The 21,061-nt window shown below is 45.0% G+C and overlaps 2 protein-coding genes across 10 annotated transcripts; both read left to right on the plus strand.

Moving 5' to 3' along the window:
- The first annotated feature begins 127 nt into the window (after positions 1-127).
- Ufc1 (ubiquitin-fold modifier conjugating enzyme 1) lies at positions 128-13,737 on the plus strand. Of its 3 annotated transcripts, XM_046428950.2 has the most exons (7): positions 174-298; positions 9,469-9,663; positions 12,016-12,083; positions 12,319-12,382; positions 12,723-12,799; positions 13,016-13,106; positions 13,303-13,737. In XM_046428950.2, exons 2-7 carry the CDS (start codon positions 9,541-9,543, stop codon positions 13,381-13,383), a joined length of 504 nt encoding a protein of 167 aa, XP_046284906.1. In that variant the 5' UTR covers positions 174-298; positions 9,469-9,540; the 3' UTR covers positions 13,384-13,737. The 3 variants fall into 3 exon arrangements, with proteins under 3 accessions (XP_046284907.1, XP_046284906.1, XP_046284909.1); XM_046428951.2 differs by lacking the exon at positions 9,469-9,663 and having other exon boundaries at positions 128-298; XM_046428953.2 differs by lacking the exon at positions 174-298 and having other exon boundaries at positions 9,567-9,707.
- On the plus strand, positions 13,644-20,624 carry Usp21 (ubiquitin specific peptidase 21). Of its 7 annotated transcripts, none has more exons than XM_046428920.2 (13): positions 13,644-13,770; positions 15,360-15,980; positions 16,732-16,791; positions 16,949-17,069; positions 17,289-17,400; positions 17,589-17,744; positions 18,509-18,573; positions 18,824-18,966; positions 19,109-19,195; positions 19,475-19,553; positions 19,776-19,883; positions 19,968-20,082; positions 20,280-20,624. In XM_046428920.2, exons 2-13 carry the CDS (start codon positions 15,381-15,383, stop codon positions 20,368-20,370), a joined length of 1,737 nt encoding a protein of 578 aa, XP_046284876.1. In that variant the 5' UTR covers positions 13,644-13,770; positions 15,360-15,380; the 3' UTR covers positions 20,371-20,624. The 7 variants fall into 7 exon arrangements, with proteins under 7 accessions (XP_046284876.1, XP_046284878.1, XP_046284875.1 ...); XM_046428922.2 differs by lacking the exon at positions 13,644-13,770 and adding an exon at positions 13,798-14,535 and having other exon boundaries at positions 17,652-17,744; XM_046428919.2 differs by lacking the exon at positions 13,644-13,770 and adding an exon at positions 13,800-14,535.
- Positions 20,625-21,061: the final 437 nt, after the last annotated feature.

Below are 21,061 nucleotides of genomic sequence, written 5' to 3' on the forward strand. Positions count from 1 at the left end.
ACTGGCAGCCATGACACATAAGGGCGGAATAGCACGGGGGTTGGATTGCCTCGTGAACTCGGGTGAAGGGTCAAGATCTGGATTTGACCTTTGCTCTGAGCTTCCTGGTCACCCGGACGTTCTGTAAACCCGGACTGTAGCAGAAAGCGCAGCCCAGACGCGCTCTCGGAATTCATTCTTTCATCATTTGCCTTTTGAACACCCGCTTCCTGTAAGGAAGTGTCGCCTGAGCCGAATGGTGAAGGACTGTTGGGAATTGATTGGGGCAGGCGGGCAGCGTCGGGGGGAGGTGGCGCAGGTACGTTCTGCAGCTGCCCACAGCCTGCTAGGGCTAAAGGAAGAAGCACTAAGGGCCTAGGGATATAGCTCAGTTGGTTGTGTGCTTACCCTGCATGCACGAGGCCCTGGGTCCAACTCTCAGCACCACCACCAAAAAAAAAAAAGCAGTAAGGAAAGGGAGGGACTGGATTACACAAGGCCTTATAAGTTGATTTTGCCCTAAGGGCGATGAAGAGCCTTTGAAGGGTCTTTGCGGAGGGGGTGACCAGTTACATTTGGATTTTAGAAAAATCACTGTTTGCCTGTGCGGGAATGGTGAGTCGAGTCTGCAGACCCAGCTACTTGGGAAGCTGAGGAAGGAGCCCAGGAGTTGAAAGTCATCTGAGTTTTAAAAAAGTGGTGTAGGGGGTGCTAGTGTGTAGGTGCTTAGCATACGTGAGGCTTTGGGTTCAATCCTCAGCGTCAAAATCAAAAACAAAACAGGCTTGCAATGCGAATGATGGGGTGTAGGAGAAAAGTTACAGGTGAAGAGAACAATAGTACTGTGTCCTCTAAAAAAAAGCGTAGTGTGGATATATATTGGATTAGAGAATATAAATGTTACGATTTGAATAACTGGATAATGATGATTCCATTTTCTTTTTAGTTTGGAGTGCTAGAATGACTTTTACGTGCTTGTGGGATATCCATTAGACCCAAAAGGTTTGAGATGTGTTTGTGTGCATATAGATAGCTGTTGGAGCCATGGGAGTGGATAAGATAACCTCGAGAGAAGAATACTTGCATTTGAGGGATGTGTTGAGGGAAGAAAGCTGAAGAGACTACACTGAGAAGGGACAAAAATAGGAAAAGAAGAAAACCGGCAGAGTGTCTAGCAATCTTGTCAATGTGTTAAAAGTAACAGAAAAATAATAGTAATAATAAAGCAACAGAAGCAGGAGAGGGTGGTGTGCACCTGTAATCATAGCAATTTGGGAGTCTGAGCAGGAGGATCACAAGTTGAAGACCACAGCCTCAGCAACTTAGACCCTGTGTCTAAATAAATAAAAAGGGCTAGGGTACAGCTCAGTAAGAGAGCACCCCTGAGTTAAATCTCCAGTGCCACCACCGAAAAAGAAAAAAGTCAGGTAGACTAAAATGTGTTCATTGAATTATGCAACAAGGTTATTTAATAAATTAGGAGAAAGCTATTTTATAGATATGTGGGGTAGAGACAAGATTGAACTGGGAAGACACAGTGTATACACACAGTTTTTCATGATACTGTGAAAAGGAGGGTAGCTGTAGGATGTTGCCGGAAGAATAATTCCCAAAACAAAGGACTTTTAGGTAACTGTGAGACAGTTAGATGGAAATGTCCTAAGAGCAGTTGAATATATAGATTTAAAACTTAGGAGAGGGCTGGGGTTGTGGCTCAGAAGTAGAGCACTAGCCTACTATGCATGAGGCTATGGGTTCAATCTTCAGCACCACATAAAAATAAAATAAAATAAATTGGAGTGGCAACCTCTATTGGTACTACTCTAGGGGAAAAAAAAAAAACTTAGGAGAAGAATATGCCATGAAGGGGTGAGAGGGATTACAAAATTCATCATTGGGTAGGAGATATAACTCAGTGATAAAGTATTTGCCTAGCATGCATAGGAAGAAAAAATTAACTGGAGAGTGGGCCTGGGAGAAAAGAATTATACTTTTGGTTCTATCTATCTATCTATTTATTTATTTATGTGGTAATAGGAATTGAACCCAGGGGCACTCCTCCCTACTGAGCTGCATCCCCAGCCCTTTTTATTTTTTATTTTGAGTTTTGTTAAGATTCCCAGGGTGTCCTCAAACTAGTGATCCTTCTACCTCAGCCTTCCCACTAGCTGAAATTACTGGTGTACATTCCACCATACCTTGCTGTGCTTTTCATTTTAGGTCCATGTTTACCATTTGAATTTGTTTTGCTCTGTACGTATATTATTTTTTATAAAAAAAATTACTTTTCAAAACTCCTCTGACATAATCAGAAATTTAGAAGCATCAACATTTTAGTGGTAGTTGAAGCCATAGATTTGGATAAGCTTCCCAGAGAACAGGGGAAGGCTAAGAGGAGTGTCCTGAGGAATTCCAACACTTAAGGCACAAGTAGAAAAACTCTTGGAGAATCTTTGAAAAGGAACAGTGAAACCATGCATGGTGGCACGTACCTGTAATCCCAGCAATTTAGGAAACTGAGGAAGGAGGATCACAAATTTTGAGGCCAGCCTTAGCAGTTTATTGAGACTGTCTCAAAATAAAAGGGCTGAGGATGTGGCTCAGTGGTAGAAAGTCCCCTATGTTCCATCTCTAGTACTGGAGGGTGGGGGGAGACGGAATAAAGGATAAAAAAGAAAGAAAAAGCAAATAAGGGAAAACAAAAACTGGGAGTAGAAACTGTCAAGTGTCATGACCCCCAAAAGAGGTAGTTATGCATGGTATGCATAACATACCTATGCATTTCATGGTATGCATAGGTATGACTGGGTGACCAGCACCCCAACAGAGCAGGTTCCTGCCCAGTGTGAGCCACAGGGAAAATAAAAAGTCTGGAATAATTAGTAAGAAATAATATAAAGCCGTGGCTGAGGCTGTAGCTCTGTGGTGGAGCACTTGCCTCGCGTTGTGAGGCACTGGGTTCGATCCTTAGCACCACATAAAAATAAATAAATAAAGATTTTTTTTAAAAAAAATACAAAGATTAGATTTAAAAAGTGGAGCACCTGATGGGTCTTCCAGTCCTGATAGGAACTGGGACTGAAGAACTGAAAAAGGGCTCCTGATTCTTTATTTAAGAAGGAGTACATCATTGTGAAATATGATTAAAAAAAAAAAAAAAGAAGGAGTACATCAAAGGCAGGGATAAGGTTTCAGTGGGAGGAGTCTTGTTTTGGCACTTGCTCCTGGGGTGTGTGGCAGGGATCTTGTGATAAAGGGGTTGATTGGCATCTGGCAAGTTACATCCATCTTCAGGAGGCAAAAGGGATCTGAAGGAGCTTCTTCACAAAAAAACAGGATAGGGGTGAGGACAAGCAGGCTGTGCTTGAACTTGAGCAGTGAACTAGAAGTGGGTGCCAACGTGTATGAGCATTCTCACATCAGGGGGTTCAGCCTGGGAGTTCCCAAGACCAAGCTTCCTTGCCTAATAGCTCGAACATCACTCAGTGCACCCACGGTTCATACATGGCTTCCCACAAATAGGGAAGGAGTTTTTAGCTCCAAACACAGGTTTCTTGAAGATCATCACAAGAGTCAACTCCAGATCTTAAAACTCCCCAAGAGCCATTGGGCAATCCAGCCTCCTTGCTATTCCACCTTATCCTTCATGTCTGCCAGTTCCAATCTTGCAGTGGATTTTCAAATTGACACCAGCTGGGTCTGATGCCATAGTTCTTACCACAAGGCCAGCCTAGCAATTTAGCAAGACCCTAAATTTTTTTAAAAGGATGTAGCTCAGTAATAAAGCGCCCCTGGGTTCAATCCCAAGTACCACAAAAAGAAAGAAATGGTGAAGAACTTGAAAACAGGAGTATAAGTTGAAGTTAAGAAGGCCAAGAACTAACCACATATTTAATGGGTTTTCCCCAAAACCACCCAGGATGATCATAAATGTTGTACTACTCTAGGGGGGAAAAAAAACCTTAGGAGAAGAATATGCCATGAAGGGGTGAGAGGGATTACAAAATTCATCATTGGGTAGGTGCCAATGTCCTTAGGAGGACGGCTGAAGGAAAGTAAAGCCAGGTAGCACACATTTCAAAAAAAGAAGATTTTCTGCAAAAGGATGGAAACACAATAGCCTAAAAGTATCAATGGGTAGCAAAGATAAGGCTAACACTCTGCCATCCCTATATGACTGGCAAAATAAACAGTCTCTAGAAGGTTGAAGGGAAGAGATAATTCATTTATAAGTCAGAGGCTGGGGTTGAACTCAGGGGTGTAATGTGGGCTTGCACCAGCTTGTGAGTTCAAACCCTGGCACCTAAAACAACAAAAAGTCAAAATCAAAAATTTCTTCCCCACCTCTGAGTATTTTTCCCCTCTATAGCCACTGAAACTTCCTTTGTAAACAATCTCCCCTATATCCTTTCCTTGCAGATTGCTCATTAGTTCTTCCTAAAGGAATAGTTATCAGGTCAGAGGTAGTTGTGATGTATGGAAGGGGAATGTGTCCCTCAAAACTTACAGAGGACTTGGGCAATTTATTTATTTTTGTGTACTGGGGATTGAACCCAGATGTGTGTTACCTCAGAGCCACAACCCCAGCCTTCATTTGATAATTTATTTAGTCTCTGGGAATACAGGCTTGCACCGCTCACTGCACCCAGGTTGAGATCATTGTGCCAGTAAAGAGCTGAGCAGATTTCCTGGAGTGGAATGGAGTAAGTACTAACAAGGAGCAACCACATAAAGGTGGACACTCATGCTCATTACTGAGAAAAATATTTCACCGTTTTGGGTTTTTTGTTAGCCGAAGCCAGACAACTACTCCTCCTTGGCTTATACTATACATGATCTGTATAGTCAAAAGAAAAACCTAATTTCTTGCCTTGTGTGTTTATCCTGCCCTCTCACTGGGATTACAGGCACACACCACTGCCTAGCCAGAAAAATCTCTCTATAACTTCAGTTTGTTAGTCCTGTTTTGTATCTACTTGTCCCAGTCTATCAGTCTATGCTGCTTCTCTGCTTCACCAGAATTAATATTTTTTCATACCAAGCATTCCCTTAAAGAAGTCTGTATTCTGTTAGCTCATTGTCACAAGTAGTTTCATGACCCTTCCATGCACATTCTGATCCTTGTGTTCTGCCAGGGCTTTACTCCCACTCTCCCCACTTTGCTGAGGATTGAATTCAGGGCTTCACATGTTAATCAAGCACTCTACCTCCAAGCTACTCCCCCAGGCTTGGACTTTATTCTTTAATTCTGTTTGTGGTACTGAAGATGGAATCCAGGGCCTCAAGCTCTGGTGCTTGTTAGGCAAGTGTTCTACCACTGAGTTACATCCCCCGCCCTGGGCTTTGTTCGAATGTTGTCCTACAGCGACTTAATAACCTGCCAATCTGCTGTATTTTTTCGTTCCCATTAACTAAGCTGCTCCAGTTACTCATTTTAACTCAGGCATCATACCAACTCCTAATTTCAGTGAATGTTCAAAACTAGCTGTAAGCCTTTCTGGTGTCTCCTTGCTCCTGAAAGGAAGCATAGTGGCCAAATTCGTTTGTTGAATCCTAATGATCTGCCATCCAAAAGTCTATTTAACTTGTTCCCTTTGATTAATTCCCAGCTCTGGCACTAATTTGGGCAAGTTCTTAACCCAGCTTCCTTTCTCAGATGAGGAAATATAATATCCACCTCAGAAGTATTATTTATGTTAAATAATGTATATAAAGTGTTATCACAGGGCCTAGTACTTGGAAAATATTATCTGTTTATTATTTTTAAATAATATACATATAAACAATTTTCATCACGTTTCAGCAATTCAACATGCTTTTTATCAACAACTCTATGCTGCCCCCATGGGGATGACTTGATCCAAGACAGTGATTATTTTAAAAGTCATTATAAAAACAGCCCTGTCTCATCAATTTCACCAGCTAATTAGAATTTAATTTTCCTTTGATTGGTTGTTCAATTAAGTAAAAATTACCTTATATTCTAACTCTTTCTTTTCCACTTTTCTTAAATAATATCAGAAAAACTGGCAGATTTTTCTGAAAGCAAGGTATACTGCCTCTATGATGTTCTCATCTGCTAATCTAGTTACATTGGCAAGAAAGGAAAATTAACTGGGTGTGGTGGCACACACCTGTAATACCAGCAACTAGAGAGGCCAAGGCAGGAGGATCCCAAATTCCATGTCAGCCTCAGCAACCCAGATCCTGTTTCAGAATCTCAAAATAAACATGAAAAAGAGCTGGGGGTGTAGCTCCATGGTAGAGTATCCCTGGGCTCAATCCCCATTACTGCCAAGGAAAGGGGGAGGGAGTCATTTATTTAGTCAATATATGTTAAGCATTTATTGTGATACTCATATAGCATAAGAAAATCAGTGGTAAACAAAACAGATAAGGTCTGTTTTTGTGGTGCTCACCATCTACATGGGTGTACAAATGTTAGAGTCTGTAAACAAATCTGGATGGCGCCTGGCAAAATGCCAGAGGGAGTGGTTTGTGAAGTAAAGCCAGCGAGCCATTAAGTGTGGAGATTCCTTATTGGTTGACTGATGTATCTAGTTTATGTTAATTAGATAAGCTGTGTGGAATGCATAAATACCCCTCCTGTCCTACAATAAACAGCTCCTACTCCTGCTGTATCAACATACACAAGTTATTCGTCACCCCCCGGTTATTTTGCCCAGCAGCCGGACTTCGGCATACAAATATAAAATTCTAAATTGAGATAGGTGCTATGAAGGAAAAGAATAGAATGTTGTGACAGAAAAATTAATAATCAGTGGAAGTTTCTCTTTAAGGAGGTGCAGTCTGAAAGACAAGAGGCCAACCACCTTGAGCCACAGGAGTGTTGTAGGCTGAGCAAAGGATACCTGCAAAAGGTTTGAAGGAAAGGTAGAGCTGACAATTTGGGGGACTAAGTCATATGGTAATTAACCATTTTTGAGGGATTCTGGAGGTCGTTGATTTTTAATCTTACTGCTAATAAATCACTGTGTGTGTGTTTCTGGGGTTTTAACCCCAGGGGCCTTCTACCACTGAACCACATTCCCAGACCATTTTTTGTTTCTTATTCTGAGGCAAGGTCTCACTAAATTGTTCGTGCTGGCCTAAAACGTGAGATCTTGAGATCAGCCTCCCAAGTAGCTGGGATTACAGGTATATGCCATCGCACCCAACTCATAAATCATTATTTATTTATTTTTTTTTTGGTGCTAGGGATCGAACCCTGGCCTTGTGCATGTGAGGCAAACACTCTACCAACTGAGCTATATTCCCAGACCCCCACAAATCACTCTTTAATAACCATTAAAACTTTACTAAGAATCAATAATCTTAGTTTTTTGACTTTCATAATCCCCATCTAGAATTTTCCTCTGTGAAAATGTAGATGTTTGCAGCATTGTTTCTCCACTTATCTAAAGGGACACTGATTTCATTTACGTAATATTGCCGATTTCTGGAATACTATGTGTCCAAGCTCAGTACTCTAAATTCATTTAAAATGCCAAGAATTTTGTCATTGCCGTTCAGAGAGGTGGCACATACCTGTTATCCTAGTGATTTGGGAGGCTGAGGCAGGAAAACTGCAAATCAGGGCCAGCCTCAGCAACTTAGACCTGTGTCAAAAAAAGAAACAAAACAACAACAAAAACTGGGTTTGTAGCTCAGTATAATCACCCCTTGGCTTCAATCCCCAGTACCTTAAAAAAAAAAAAAAAAGTCCAGCTACTCAATAGACTGAAGCAGGAGACTCATGTTTTAGACTAGCCTGGCAACTTAGACAAGGGCTGGGGATGTAGCTCAGGGTAGAGTGATAAACCCAGCGTAATTCCACTTTAAGATTGGGAGCCATCTCATCACAAAGTCACAAAAAGTTAATTTCTGTTTTACTATAAATTACTGCGATTTCTAACTTGCTTGGAATGCCTGCCCGTGCCTTGAACTCAACCATGCCTGGCTTTTCCTGACCAGATAACAGCCCTCTCTGAAACCTTAGCAGCGCCTCATAAATTCTGGTATTGGGATCTAAATTTACTCCCTAACTTGAAATGTTGAACCATTTAGATCATTAACCTACTATCTGCGTGTCAAAATCCTGTTATCTGTAAGTCTCAATACACCCCCCCCCCCTTTTGAAACTTTTTGTGCTATAAAACCACGCTCCTAGAGAGCTGAGGTACTGTCCTCTAACCCACGGATTTCTGACAAGACAGTCCTGGCTGGCCAGAATTACAAGCTTGCTTTAATTTGATTTAAAATTGGAATAGGTGGTCTTTACTTTGAGTCGTGGTTTAACAAAGAGCATCCCTGGGTTCAAACCCCAGTGCTAAACGGGGGGGGGGGGGGGGGGGGGGGAAGAGTGGGAAAAGGAAAGAAACTGATAGACAAAAAAGAAAATAGGGGTGGGAAAACTGTCATTTCAAGGAACACAGAAAAGCATTTGGGAAAAAAACAACATCCATTTGTGACTTTAAAAACAAAACAAAACTCTAAACACTAGAAATACAAGGGAACTTTCTCAACATGATTAAAGATATCTATGAAAAAACTTGCAGCTAATGTCATACTGGAAAGATTGAGTTTCTCCCTAACATAAGGACAGACAAAGATGTCTACTCTCAACATTTGTGTGCACTATTGTACTGAAAGTTTCAGCCAGGGCAATTAGACAAGATACAGAATGCTCATCACATTTATAGATGGACTATAGAATTTGATGAATTATAGAATTGGATCTAGAATTACTACCACAGGTTGGACTGATTCACTTAAGATATTTAAAGCCAAAATTAATGTGTTTAAATTTTAAGACTAACTGAAGATAAAAAATTTTTGCAAAGGATGACTGAGATCTTATTGTGTGCCTCACATTGGGTATAGAGAGACATTCTTTACTGGTTAATTACCAAAAATGTCTAGTGCTCAACCAGTGAATACCTGTTCTAGGATAGACTAAGGCAAGTCTTCTGGTAACTTCTAAAGTCCTTTTAACTTACTAATAATTCTCTAATTCGATTATATTAATCCTTCAGGGCAGGGACTGTATATTATACATTGATTTTGCATGGTTTCTTTTAATTATGAGTTCAACACACTTATATTGGATAACTGCTTTAGCCTCTGGTACTCAGCTGGACAATATGTAAGGTAAGGAAGCTTTGAAGCAGAATTGCATGTTTTAGGAAGGCAGTTCCTACAACGGTGCCTAGAAGAGCCTGAAGTTGGAAAAACGCTCCAGGTTTGGGAAGGCCTCCGGGATCGTTTTTCCTGATTGCTTCTTCTGAGCATGAACGGAAGTCCCTCTCCGAGCTGTCTCTGGTGATTTAGTGATAGGTGACATATTCAGGAAAGAGCAATCCGTTTCTATTTCGTTCTTCCTGACGCATCACAAGCGGGTAATCAGATAGCAAATTTGTCTTCCTTACAAGAAAAAAAAAACTGCATTCAGAAAAGTCTAAGGCAACCCTACTCCTCCTCTTCCCATAGTAAAGATGGCGGCGCCTGAGCTTAAGTTACAGACAACACCACTTCCGCATTACTCTTGCGCCCTGACCCAAGATGGCGGACGAGGCCACACGGCGTGTTGTGTCTGAGATTCCAGTGCTGAAAACTAATGCCGGACCCCGAGATCGGGAGTTGTGGGTGCAGCGACTAAAGGAGGAATACCAGTCTCTTATCCGGGTCAGTTGTGCTTTATGATCGACCGCGTAGCAAAGGGCTTGCAGGTAATCAGGTGTTCTCAGAAATAGGCTCCGTGTGGAAGCCGCTTCCGGGTTTTAATTTTAACTTCTAAATTCAGAGAAATGGGACGGTTTGCTGGGCTGGGTGGTTTAGGAAGGATGACGGGAAGTAAGCTGGAAAGAAAGACTCAGATTAGTAAAAGTGGGACTATATCTTATAGCTAAAGACATCAGTATTTTAAGCTTACACCTACCCGGAAGGTGACGTGTCTCTCCTGCTCCAGGTGTTTGTCCTAGGGGATGTAAAAGTGGTGGTCAGAAGTATTTGTTGGGCCCTTAAATCCCAACGCATCTCTCTGCTCCCTCTTTCATTCTCGTAACGAAGAAAAACACGTTAGGACTGAAAATTCAAGTAGGTGTTAGTTGTAGAGAGTTGGATAGAATGTCTCTCTATACCCAATGTGAGGCACACAATAGTTGGATAACTATTTTAGAAATAGTTAGAAATGAGCCATCTTATCAGCTAATCTTCCTATTATGGAAAGGGAAGAAAATCTTTCATAGTGTTCTCAGCAGATATCCTACTCATGTATTCATTCAGTGTGTGTGTGTGTAAAATCTCAATATCATTATTGTCCCTTGGGTCTAAAAAGGGGAAACAAAACCGAGTAAGGAGGAGCCCACTGTGGTAGACAGAAACAATGTCATACAGTGTTTAAATAGAAAGAAATGGCCAGGATGGTCTGAGAGCATGAGAAGCAATATCTAATCGAGCTTGAGTTTGGTCAAGGAAGGCTTCCTGAGAACAGTAATGTTTGGGCTGAGATTTAAAGGAAAATATAAGTAAGGCTAATAGAACATAAGGGTGGGAGAAGGATGCTTAAAACATGAGAACATCATAAGCAAAGGAATATAAGCTCTATGTGGCATGATGTTTATAAAGAAACAAATAGTTCAGAGTTGCTAGAGATTCAGATAGAAGCAGGAAGTAAACAAGGCTGGAGAGATAGATTTGAGCACTTGAATTTTATTTTGTGGTACTAGGGATTGAACCCTAGGGCACTCTACCACTGAGTGACATCCTCAGCCTTCGCCCCCCCCCTTTATTTTTTCATTTATTTTTAATCTTTTTTGTGGTGCTGGGGATTGAACCCAGGGCCTTGTGCATGTGAGGCAAGCACTCTACTGACTGAGCTATATCCCCAGCCCCCTTTTTATTTTTTATTTTGGGACAAGATCTCTCTAAGTTGCACAGGCTGGCCTACAACTTGCCTTCCTCCTGCCTTTGTCTCCCCAAATAGCTGGGATTATAAGTGTGTGCCACCCATCACTCTAGTTTGAATTTTATTTGGAGGTGTTGGGATGCCTTTAAAGGATTTTAAGCTGATGAGTAACATGACCAGATTTGGGTGTAGGTCAGTGACACAGAGAAAAATACAATTGACCCGGGGTAAGGTTAAAGGTAGAAGAAAAGTTAGGAGGTTGTCATTAATCCAAGTGAAAGAAAGATGACGATCTAAATGAGGCAGTGTGGTCATAATAGAAAGGAGAGGTAGATTTGAAGAATATCTAGCCAGGCATGTGTGCCACACACACCTATCATTCCAACTACACAGGAGGCTAAGCCAGGAGGGTCACAAGTTCGGGACCAGCTTCAGCAATTTAGTGAGGCAATAAGCAATTTAGTGAGATCCTGTCTCAAAAATAAAAAGGACTGGGGACATAGCTTAGTAGTAAAGTGGCTCTGAGTTAAATCCCCAGTATCAAAAAAGTCAAGGATAATTCCCAGATTTTTGGCTTCAGTGACTAAGTGAATGCTAACACCTCAACCTGAGATTGAGAATGCAGGATGAGAAACAGGTCTGAAGAAATACTGTAAATACCAGGTGGAAGTGCCAGGTTTCAGGTATATTCAAATTAAAGGTCGAAATTTGGAGATACAGTTGTATACTTAAGTCCAAATTTCTGAGGAAAGATCTGGACTAAAAATAAAAGATCTGGTAGTTATCAGCATGTGGGTGCTAGTGGAATCCAGGACTGCTTAAGGCCCTCCAGGAAGGGAGTATACCATAAGGTGAGTTGTGGGCTGAGGGCAGATACTATCAGAAATAAGAAAAGAATCCAGATGATATCTTTACATCTTTTGTGCCTGTTAAATTGAATGGAACCCAAGTCTTCTATTTGCTCTGGGCAAGTCCCCAACTTACCAGGGTAGCCTTGTCTTTAGTTTTACTTACATCATAAAAATTTGGTAAACGTACTGAGAGAGAAGTAATCATAGTTTTCTTTTGTGGGGAGAGGGAATGCCCGTGGCTCCAATTTTCCCCTCAAAGATTTCATTCTCTGCTTTTAGTATGTGGAGAACAACAAGAATGCAGACAATGATTGGTTCCGTCTGGAGTCCAACAAGGAAGGTACCCGGTAGGTATACCCTCTTGGGAGGTGGGGGATGGGAGTCTTACCTGGCTTTTGCAGTTTGGTATCCCAAAATCCACTGCTGGAACTGCCTTGTGTCAGGTTAGCTATCTGCAATTCTATAGCCCCAGATTTCCCCAACTCCTGTCTGCATGAGTCTCCCAGGTTAGCCCTAAGCCAAGATGTCATTTGAGTAAGAGAGGGATGGGCAAATTTAACTGAGGTTTGGTCTTTATTACAGGTGGTTTGGAAAATGCTGGTACATCCATGACCTCCTCAAATATGAGTTTGACATCGAATTTGATGTAAGTGTGATGAAGTGGGAAATATGAAGATTAGTAGAAGGGGAGAGATCAGAAGACTATTAACAAGCTAACCTTTCTTGAAGAAACCAAAGAAAACTTTACAAATGGGAGGGGAAAGTTGAGGTTTGAAGCAAGCATTAGTTATAGCTTTTAATCTCCATATCAGGAATCCTGGCATGTCGAAGCTGCTGGGGAATTTTGCTGAACATTTCAATTCAACCAAGAAATGTGTGGGAAGATTAAAGAGAGAGAGAAAGAAAGAAAAGAAATATGTGTGTTTGATTAGAGTAGTTTCTATCTAGCCTAATTCTGTTTTATTAAGGTTCTATAATTCCTCCAGATTCCTATCACGTATCCCACTACTGCTCCAGAAATTGCAGTCCCTGAGCTGGATGGAAAAACAGCCAAGATGTACAGGTAGGACTGAAAATGAGATGGAGAAGGGCTTAGGGAAGAACTCTCAAGGCAGAAAATTTTCTGAGTCTACTCGCTTAGAAGATTTAAGCCTGGGCAAAGTACTTAGGTGACTTTGTTCTTAGTTCTGAGCACTAGTAGTCTTCTTGTGTTCCCAGAGGCTGCTGTGCATTTTGGTGAATTTTGCATATCAATCTCTTTCTCTCATACCTCTCACAGGGGTGGCAAAATATGCCTGACTGATCACTTCAAACCCTTGTGGGCCAGGAATGTGCCCAAGTTTGGACTAGCTCATCTCATGGCCCTGGGGGTAAGTCTGGTATACTTGGTATAGGAAGGGGAGGTGTTGGGGTTAGGCCCTGGAAAAGTAACTGAGAGTAAACAAGGTAATAGTAATATCTCTTGGGCATGTTCCCCCAGAATCTCTCTCCAGGAAGGAGCTTCTGATGGAACAAGAGGCATTAACTGGGTGGTAGTAATCTCACAGGGTCTCCCTTGTATTGCAGCTGGGTCCATGGCTGGCAGTGGAAATTCCTGATCTGATTCAGAAGGGTGTGATCCAGCACAAAGAGAAATGCAACCAGTGAAGGATCCAGCCACTGAGGCAGGACAGTGGCTACGTTCCTTTCTTGTGCATCACTCTTCTTACTCATCTGATCACTTTCCCCTATCGCTCTTCCACCTTTGGTTGTTTCTAAGTTACTGCAGCAGGCATTATTGATGAAAACAACACACACACAGTATTGTCACTGAATTTTTAAGTTAGGCTGCACAGTGAGGGGAAAGACTTGCTTTAGAAAATGAAGAGGCAATTTATATTCCCTTTCCAGGTAGAGCAATGGAGGCCTCAATCCTGGTGGCATAGGGAGTAGCTGAAAATGAGTACATAGTCTTTTTGATTTCTGTTGACAACCCATCAATAAAGCTGCTTCCCATGGTAACCTGTCGTTTTCGTTGGTGGCTTTTAACAGAAGGTGAGCAGCTAAAACCAGAGGCATATTGAACAGACACAGTAGGTTGGGAGGAAGTGGGGAATGGAGTATGCTTTGGTCAGGAGCTGGGGAATTAAAGAAAATCTGACTGCTCTCCTTGCTGCTGAGATCTGCTTTGTCCTTTAGCAGCATGCCATGCTTTTCCTTACTGCTTACGCCTGCAAGAAGGTTGAAGAATGGTTTTGCAGATCCAGCATTCCCTGCCCTCTAGGGATCTTCCTATCCCTTTGTGGAGTACTAGATGCTTCTCTGTTGGTCGTCTGCTGTCTGGACCCAGGCCTGCATCTTGTCACTCTAGCACCCGCCCTGATCTGTGTTACAAGCTTCGCGGCCATTCTTGAATTTTCACAGGACGGGATGAAAGAAGCCTGGACCTTGGAACTTGCTTTGGAGCGATGGTTTAAAGACCACTCAGGGCAGGGCTGGGAACTAGCGGCTCTAAAGTTGGCAGCGTTTCCATGGTGTCGGGCCAGGAGCCGTGGGGGCGGGCTCACGCAAACGCAGAGGGGGAGGCAGGATTTAGAGTGTGGGTGCGCAGGCGCCTTGAGAGACTGTGAAGCTGGTGGCCTGTGGCCGGGTGGGACCAACAAAGATGGCGGCGGCCCTTGCGGCGGGAGAGCTCTGGGCAACAGCTGCGGCTAAAGCTGCAGCCCGGCCGGCGGGGGTGCTGCACGGGGGTAGGAGGGGGTGACCCTGAGCCGGAGTCTGGCCCTGGCTGGCCTCCCCTGCCACCTCGCAGGGGGACAGGTACGGGTCGGGGCGTTATGGCGGGGGAGGGGAAGCTGAGGGAAGAGTGCTCCAGACCCCAGAGGGTTCTCCACAAAGGCCGAGGCTCGTGGGGCCCTGCGGGGCCTGGGAGAACTGGGCTGGAGGGACAACATTCCTAGACCGCAGGGAATACGCCGCCGGACCCTGTAGCCAATCAGCGGTCTCGGCCTTTTTGCCCTCGAGGGGGGCGGACCCGGGTAAAACCCTGCTGTGGTGGGTGAGGTGCAGAAATTAGGGGTCAAGAGTTGTTCGTCCTGCATCTCCAGCTTTTGACCACTGAGCCCCAACACCATGTCGGAGCTCGTAGGTGGGGGAGGGAATGGGGTCGCAAATCACCCATTTAGTTTGCTTCATTTGCAACCCGGAGGGGCAGGGATTTGAGGGTGGAATGCTGTCTTTTGAGGAGTTATTCTTGCATCCATACTTGAATTTAACCACAGGACCAGGGCACACCCCACTTGACTAGCCAGGTATAAGACCTCTTTTTATGAGTTTTGGATTATTAAGACAATTGAGTAGAGACTTAGCACAGGCTTTTCAATAAAGTTGTGTTCTCTAGGGAAAGAGTGGGGGTATTGAAAGGGTCAAAGTCATGAGCTGCTATCTTTCCTTCCTTTCCTTCGTTTATTTACTCAAGGGCTACTAAGTATTTTCTTCGTGGCAAACACTCCTAGGTCCTGGGAATATAATGACTAATCTGATAGACATGATTCGTGTCTTCAGTGCATGTGCAAACTAATATGGTAGCCTAGGGTCTCATCTCCCTCCATAATTCAGATGCTGACCGCCTCTTCTCCTCCCAGGTCCAGCCTGTGGTGTCCACAATGCCCCAGGCCTCTGAGCACCGCCTGGGCAGGACCCGAGAACCACCTGTCAATGTCCAACCCCGAGTGGGATCTAAGCTACAATTTGCCCCACGGGCCCGCAGCAAGGAGCGCCGCAACCCAGCCCCTGGGCCAAACCCTATGTTAAGACCTTTGCCTCCTCGGCCAGGTCCCCCTGATGAACGGCTCAAGAAACTGGAGCTTGGACGGGGACGGACCTCAGGCCCTCGTCCCAGAGGCCCCCTTCGGGCAGATCATGGGGTTCCCCTGCCTGGCTCACCACCCCCAACTGTGGCTCTGCCCATCCCATCCCGGACCAACCTAGCCCGTTCCAAGTCTGTGAGCAGTGGGGACTTACGTCCAATGGGGATTGCCTTGGGAGGGCACCGTGGCACTGGAGAGCTGGGGGCTGCACTGAGCCGCTTGGCACTCCGGCCTGAGCCACCCACTTTGAGACGTAGCACTTCTCTCCGCCGTCTTGGGGGCTTTCCTGGACCCCCGACCCTGCTGAGCATACGGACAGAGCCCCCCACTTCCCATGGCTCCTTCCACATGATATCTGCCCGGCCCTCTGAGCCTTTCTACTCTGATGACAAGATGGTGAGGAATTGCCAACACACGTGGCCTTCCAAGCTCCTATACCTTTATGCCTCCAGCTTTCTTGTCATCATGTGATTTTCCTGTCCCTTTTTTCCCTAAGTTCCTTATAGCAATGGATCCTCTCCTCTCCCTTACTTCTGGGCCCTTCTAAACCCTTTTCTGGGTTGTCTGTGAGTCCCCAGCATGGTGTGCCATTTTGGTCCCCAGGGAATTAACCCAACTATTTAGAATACTTCTTTGGGTCCCCAGGCTCTTCCTTTCCCTTACTGCATTTTCTCTCTTAGGACTCTTCCTAGGCCTAATTAATCTCTGGAGTTGAAGAGGGGTGGGTTCAGAACATCTGAGCTAATGTGGTTGCCCATTTCCCTAGCTAAGTGAGCTAGGCTGGTTGCAGTTGGTGCCTGCAAGAGAGGGTGCAGGAAAGGGCCACGGGGGCAGGAGGGGGCTTTGGAGGTAGCAAGGTGGGGGTGAGGAGCAGCTGGGCAACCATGCCAGTGCTTGGGGAGTTGCCCCAGGAGCTGCAGCGCCGTCTAGCTGGGCAGAGGAGTAAGTGGGGAATAGGTGGGACAGCCATGGCTGAGTCTGTGGTACACTCAGCTGTGATGGGCTTACTGCTCATGACCAGTGAGGTAGGGAGACAGGGAGAGGGTAGAGTTTGGGCACGTATAGGGTGGGGGAGGCAGCAGGCAGCATGCTATTAGAAGATTAAAGTGGATATATGGGAAACTGCTGACTGTACCTGACATTTCAGGCTCATCATACGCTGCTTCTGGGCTCTGGTCATGTTGGCCTCCGAAATCTGGGAAATACAGTAAGAGCCATTCTGTTCCTCCTTTCTAAAAGGAAATGTGAAATGATATTGGGGGTGGAGAGAACTTGGGGAATTGGGGAAGGCATGTAGAAAGAGAGCACTGAAGCTTTCCTGAGTTTCCGGGAGAGATAATGGCAGTATCTCTGCTGCTTCCCAGTGCTTCCTGAATGCTGTGCTACAGTGTTTGAGCAGCACTCGGCCTCTTCGAGACTTCTGTCTACGAAGGGACTTCCGGCAAGAGGTACCTGGAGGGGGCCGAGCCCAAGAGCTTACTGAAGGTAGGACAACTCCTTCTGTTTCCTCTATTTATTTTTCCCCAAACCCCTTGCAGGTCCATCTGCCAGTGCTCAAGGCCTCCAACCCATCAGTCTAACAGTTGTATCCATTTTTTCCACTGCCTACTTTCCTAGCAGTTGTTTTCTACCCTCCAGATGTCCTTTTGCCTGCGTCTTTCAGATATTAACCTTTGTTTCCCTTCCCCAATCTCACCCCAACAGCCTTTGCAGATGTGATTGGTGCCCTCTGGCACCCTGACTCCTGTGAAGCTGTGAATCCTACTCGATTCCGAGCCATCTTCCAGAAATATGTTCCCTCCTTCTCTGGATACAGGTGGGAGAGCTGGAGGGTATAGATTTCTCTCTGGTCATGTCTTGCGGGTAGTGCAATGCAGGGACCCCAGCAACATTGTTCTGAGCCTTGATGTTCTCCATCCAGGAAGTAGGAACCATGTCTGGGCAGGGGATAATGTCTGTGGACAAGGAAGGGGTCAGTTTCCCATATTATCTGTCTGGCTATAGCCAGCAGGATGCCCAGGAGTTCCTGAAACTCCTCATGGAGCGGCTGCATCTTGAAATCAACAGACGAGGTCGCCGGGCTCCACCAATCTTGGCCAATGGTCCAGCTCCCTCTCCACCTCGCCGAGGAGGGACTCTACTGGAAGAACCCGAGTTAAGGTAAGGGTTGCTTCTCCTCCCTTCTCTCCCCAATAGTTTATCAACAGTGTTCATCCTTCACAGAGTTGAGCTTGTTAAGATTAGAGATATAGGGCTGGGAATGTAACTCAGTGGTAGAGTGCTTGCCTAGCTCTCATGAGCCCTTGGGTTCAATCCCCTGTATCACCAAAAATAAATAAATAAACAAATAAATAAATATTAGAGCTGTAGGGTTCAGGGAAATGCTTTAGAATAGAAAATCATCTGAAAGGGGCTGGGATCATGGCTCAGTGGTGAAGTGCTTGCCTAGCATGCTTGGGGCACTGGGTTTGATCTTCAGCACCACATAAATGTAAAATAAAGATATTGTGTCCACTTAAAACTAAAAAATAAATATTTTTAAAAAAGAAAATCCTCTGAGAAGAAGTGTGGCAGTAGAAAAAGGAAGTAGGCTGAGGAGTGCAGAAAGAGATAGAAGATAGTGCTAGGGAATCACAGAATCAAGAGAGGAGGGGATAATTATAACAAAGTACATAAAAAGGGCTTGAAGCCAGATGGAGGAAGACAGCATGTTCTTCCCTGGTATGTGTTCCAGTCTTTTCTTTCACCTTGGATTTCTCCAGAAATTTTCCTGAATTACTCCTTTGACTTTAACTAGATAAATTTGGAGGCAGAGTTGGGGTGTGGATGAACTACAGGGCTCTGTGGATCATTTTAGTGTGTTGGGGGTACCTTGTTTCCTGCTGTCTCATGAGTGCTCCCTACTTCTCTGATCTATGTGGTAGTGATGATGATCGAGCCAACTTAATGTGGAAGCGTTACCTGGAGCGAGAGGACAGCAAGATTGTGGGTATGAAATGTGGCAAAGCAATGGGGAAAAACTAGTTTGGGGCTTGGGCTTGGGGGAAAAATTGATTCTGTCAAGGGGTACAGGAACAAAACTGGATGATGAAGATGTGAAATGGTATGAAGAGTTTGTTAGGAGTATTGATAGTGAGAAAAGGAGAGTCATGCAAAGGGGCATAAAGAGACAAGATTTCAAGAAATCATGTCAGGCACCCAACAATGACTTTTTCTCCTGCCCCTTTGCTTCTGTCTAGACCTGTTTGTGGGCCAGTTGAAAAGTTGTCTCAAGTGCCAGGCCTGTGGGTATCGCTCCACGACCTTCGAGGTTTTTTGTGACCTGTCCCTGCCCATCCCCAAGGTGGGATTCCAGAGGATTCCAGGGGTGGAAGGAACACAGGTTCTATGATCCAAACCTACCCACCCCCAGAGTGTGGGCGGGAACCCTGTGGGTCTCTAGAGTATAACTGAAGCCTAGATTGATGAAGAGTAGGAAAAGAAAATTCAGAACATGCTGACCCTTACTTCCCCTTTTCCCCCAGAAAGGATTTGCTGGGGGCAAAGTGTCTCTGCGAGATTGTTTCAGCCTTTTCACCAAGGAAGAAGAGCTAGAGTCGGAGAATGCCCCAGTATGTGGAGGTTCACAAGGGCTATAATAAGGGTGGGAGAACTGGGGAAACTCCAAAAGAAGAAAAGGGTACACGTGTTTCCTTAGTATGGGGAATAACCATTACATGTCTGCATTCGTGTTGGGGTCTCAGATGTGTCCCGGTGCTCCAAGGGCAAAGGGATGTGGCCCAGAGGATACAGAAGTAATGGAGAACATTCTAAATTTGTGTGGTTTGGGGTGTCAGAAAACCAGCTGAGGAGAGAACACATTAACTTAACACTGTTTGGCATTTATTCAGGTATGTGACCGATGTCGGCAGAAAACACGAAGTACCAAAAAGTTGACAGTACAAAGATTCCCCCGAATCCTCGTGCTCCATATCCTAATCCTCAAATTCTTACTTCACTTAGGATAACTCCCATACATTTTCTCTTTCCTCACCCTCTACATTTGCAGAGGCTGGCCATTTGGGAATTGAATTTTCCTTAGAAAAGCCTGCCATCCAGCCTTCTCTTGGGGGAAAAAAGGGGACAGCATTTAGGGCTGCAGTTCCCCTTAGAGACCGTCCACCTCCCAAATGCTCCTTAACCAGGGCTTAGATCTGAATCGATTCTCCACCTCCCGAGGGTCCATCAAGAAAAGTTCAGTAGGTGTAGACTTCCCACTGCAGCGACTGAGCCTAGGGGACTTTGCCAGTGACAAAGCAGGTGAGTCTGGTGGGGAAGGTCCTGAGGAGCTTAGGAGGGGGGCTCACCTATGGTTATAGAACTGGATCATCTCTAACCCCATAGGAAGCCCTGTTTACCAGCTTTATGCCCTCTGCAATCACTCGGGCAGCGTCCACTATGGCCACTACACAGCCCTGTGCCGATGCCAGACTGGTTGGCATGTCTACAATGACTCTCGGTGAGAACAGCCTCCACTCCCACTGCAGCCCTGACACCCTCCCCTTCCATGTAACCCCAGGAGTGCAGAGGGCCCAGTGAAAGGAGTGGTGGGGGTCTTTCCTAATCTCTTGCTGGATTATCTGAGGTTATGTCTTGTGGGAAACATAAAATATACAGGAATGACTACAACTCTTTCCCCATCTCCCTTTTTCTTAGTGTCTCCCCTATAAGTGAAAATCAAGTGGCATCCAGTGAAGGCTATGTGCTGTTCTACCAACTGATGCAGGAGCCAACTCGGCACCTGTGAAACCCTTTCAACACCCTTAAGCCCCAGGCTCCCCATTTACCTCAGAGACGTCTATTTTTGTGTCTTTTTAATCGGGGAGGGGGGAGGGGGTGGTTGTAGCTCCCATTATTTTTTTTATTAAAAAGTACCCTTCCACTGGAGACTCCCTTGTCTCCCAGCCCTGTGTACAGAGCTTATCAGGCCCCTGCCCATGTACAGCCCCCATACCCTCTGCAATCTCACTTTTTGTGAATAAATTTATTAAGAAAAAGTGATGTTCTTATTTGTATTTGTGCTTGGGGGTGGAAATACAGAATTGGGTCCAATTGAAATCTTCCTGGGACCCAGCTCCATATTTGAACAGGTGGGGCGCCCTCGGGGCCAAGGAGGAGGGGTGGGAGTGGAGCACGACCAAGACGTGCGTGCCCAAGCAGTGAGGGTTTTGTATTGAGAGAAGGCGGCAGGCAAATCTTGAGGTTCGTGAAGCTGCGGGGAAGCCTGAAACTGGTGCAGACACTGGGAAGACGGGTTTTGCCGAAGATGGGGGCTGCCCCTCGAGGGTGAGGCACCCAAGAACCCCTGTTGACAAACACTAGGTACGTTGCCGGGCGGCCCTAGCTCCCGTAGGCCCGGACTGTTGCTAACATCAAGGAGCTGTTTGTGGAGCAGCCTCCCCACGGATTGGCCCCTAGTCTCCCCGTCTATTCTCTCT

Source organism: Marmota monax, unplaced genomic scaffold (genome assembly GCF_021218885.2).
Source record: "Marmota monax isolate L192 unplaced genomic scaffold, Marmota_monax_Labrador192_F-V1.1 WCK01_AAM20220418_F8-fsc00145, whole genome shotgun sequence".
NCBI lineage: Eukaryota > Metazoa > Chordata > Mammalia > Rodentia > Sciuridae > Marmota > Marmota monax.

Excerpts from the sequence above, each read along its gene's own strand:
- Ufc1 (XM_046428950.2), top strand. The coding sequence starts at position 9,541 with ATGGCGGACGAGGCCACACGGCGTGTTGTGTCTGAGATTCCAGTGCTG. Across the intron at positions 9,664-12,015 it reads AATACCAGTCTCTTATCCGG|TATGTGGAGAACAACAAGAA; the intron begins GTCAGTTGTGCT and ends CTCTGCTTTTAG. Across the intron at positions 12,383-12,722 it reads AGTTTGACATCGAATTTGAT|ATTCCTATCACGTATCCCAC; the intron begins GTAAGTGTGATG and ends TAATTCCTCCAG.
- Usp21 (XM_046428926.2), top strand. The coding sequence starts at position 14,553 with ATGGCGGGGGAGGGGAAGCTGAGGGAAGAGTGCTCCAGACCCCAGAGG. Across the intron at positions 17,070-17,288 it reads AGCCCAAGAGCTTACTGAAG|CCTTTGCAGATGTGATTGGT; the intron begins GTAGGACAACTC and ends TCACCCCAACAG. Across the intron at positions 17,745-18,508 it reads CTGGAAGAACCCGAGTTAAG|TGATGATGATCGAGCCAACT; the intron begins GTAAGGGTTGCT and ends TCTATGTGGTAG.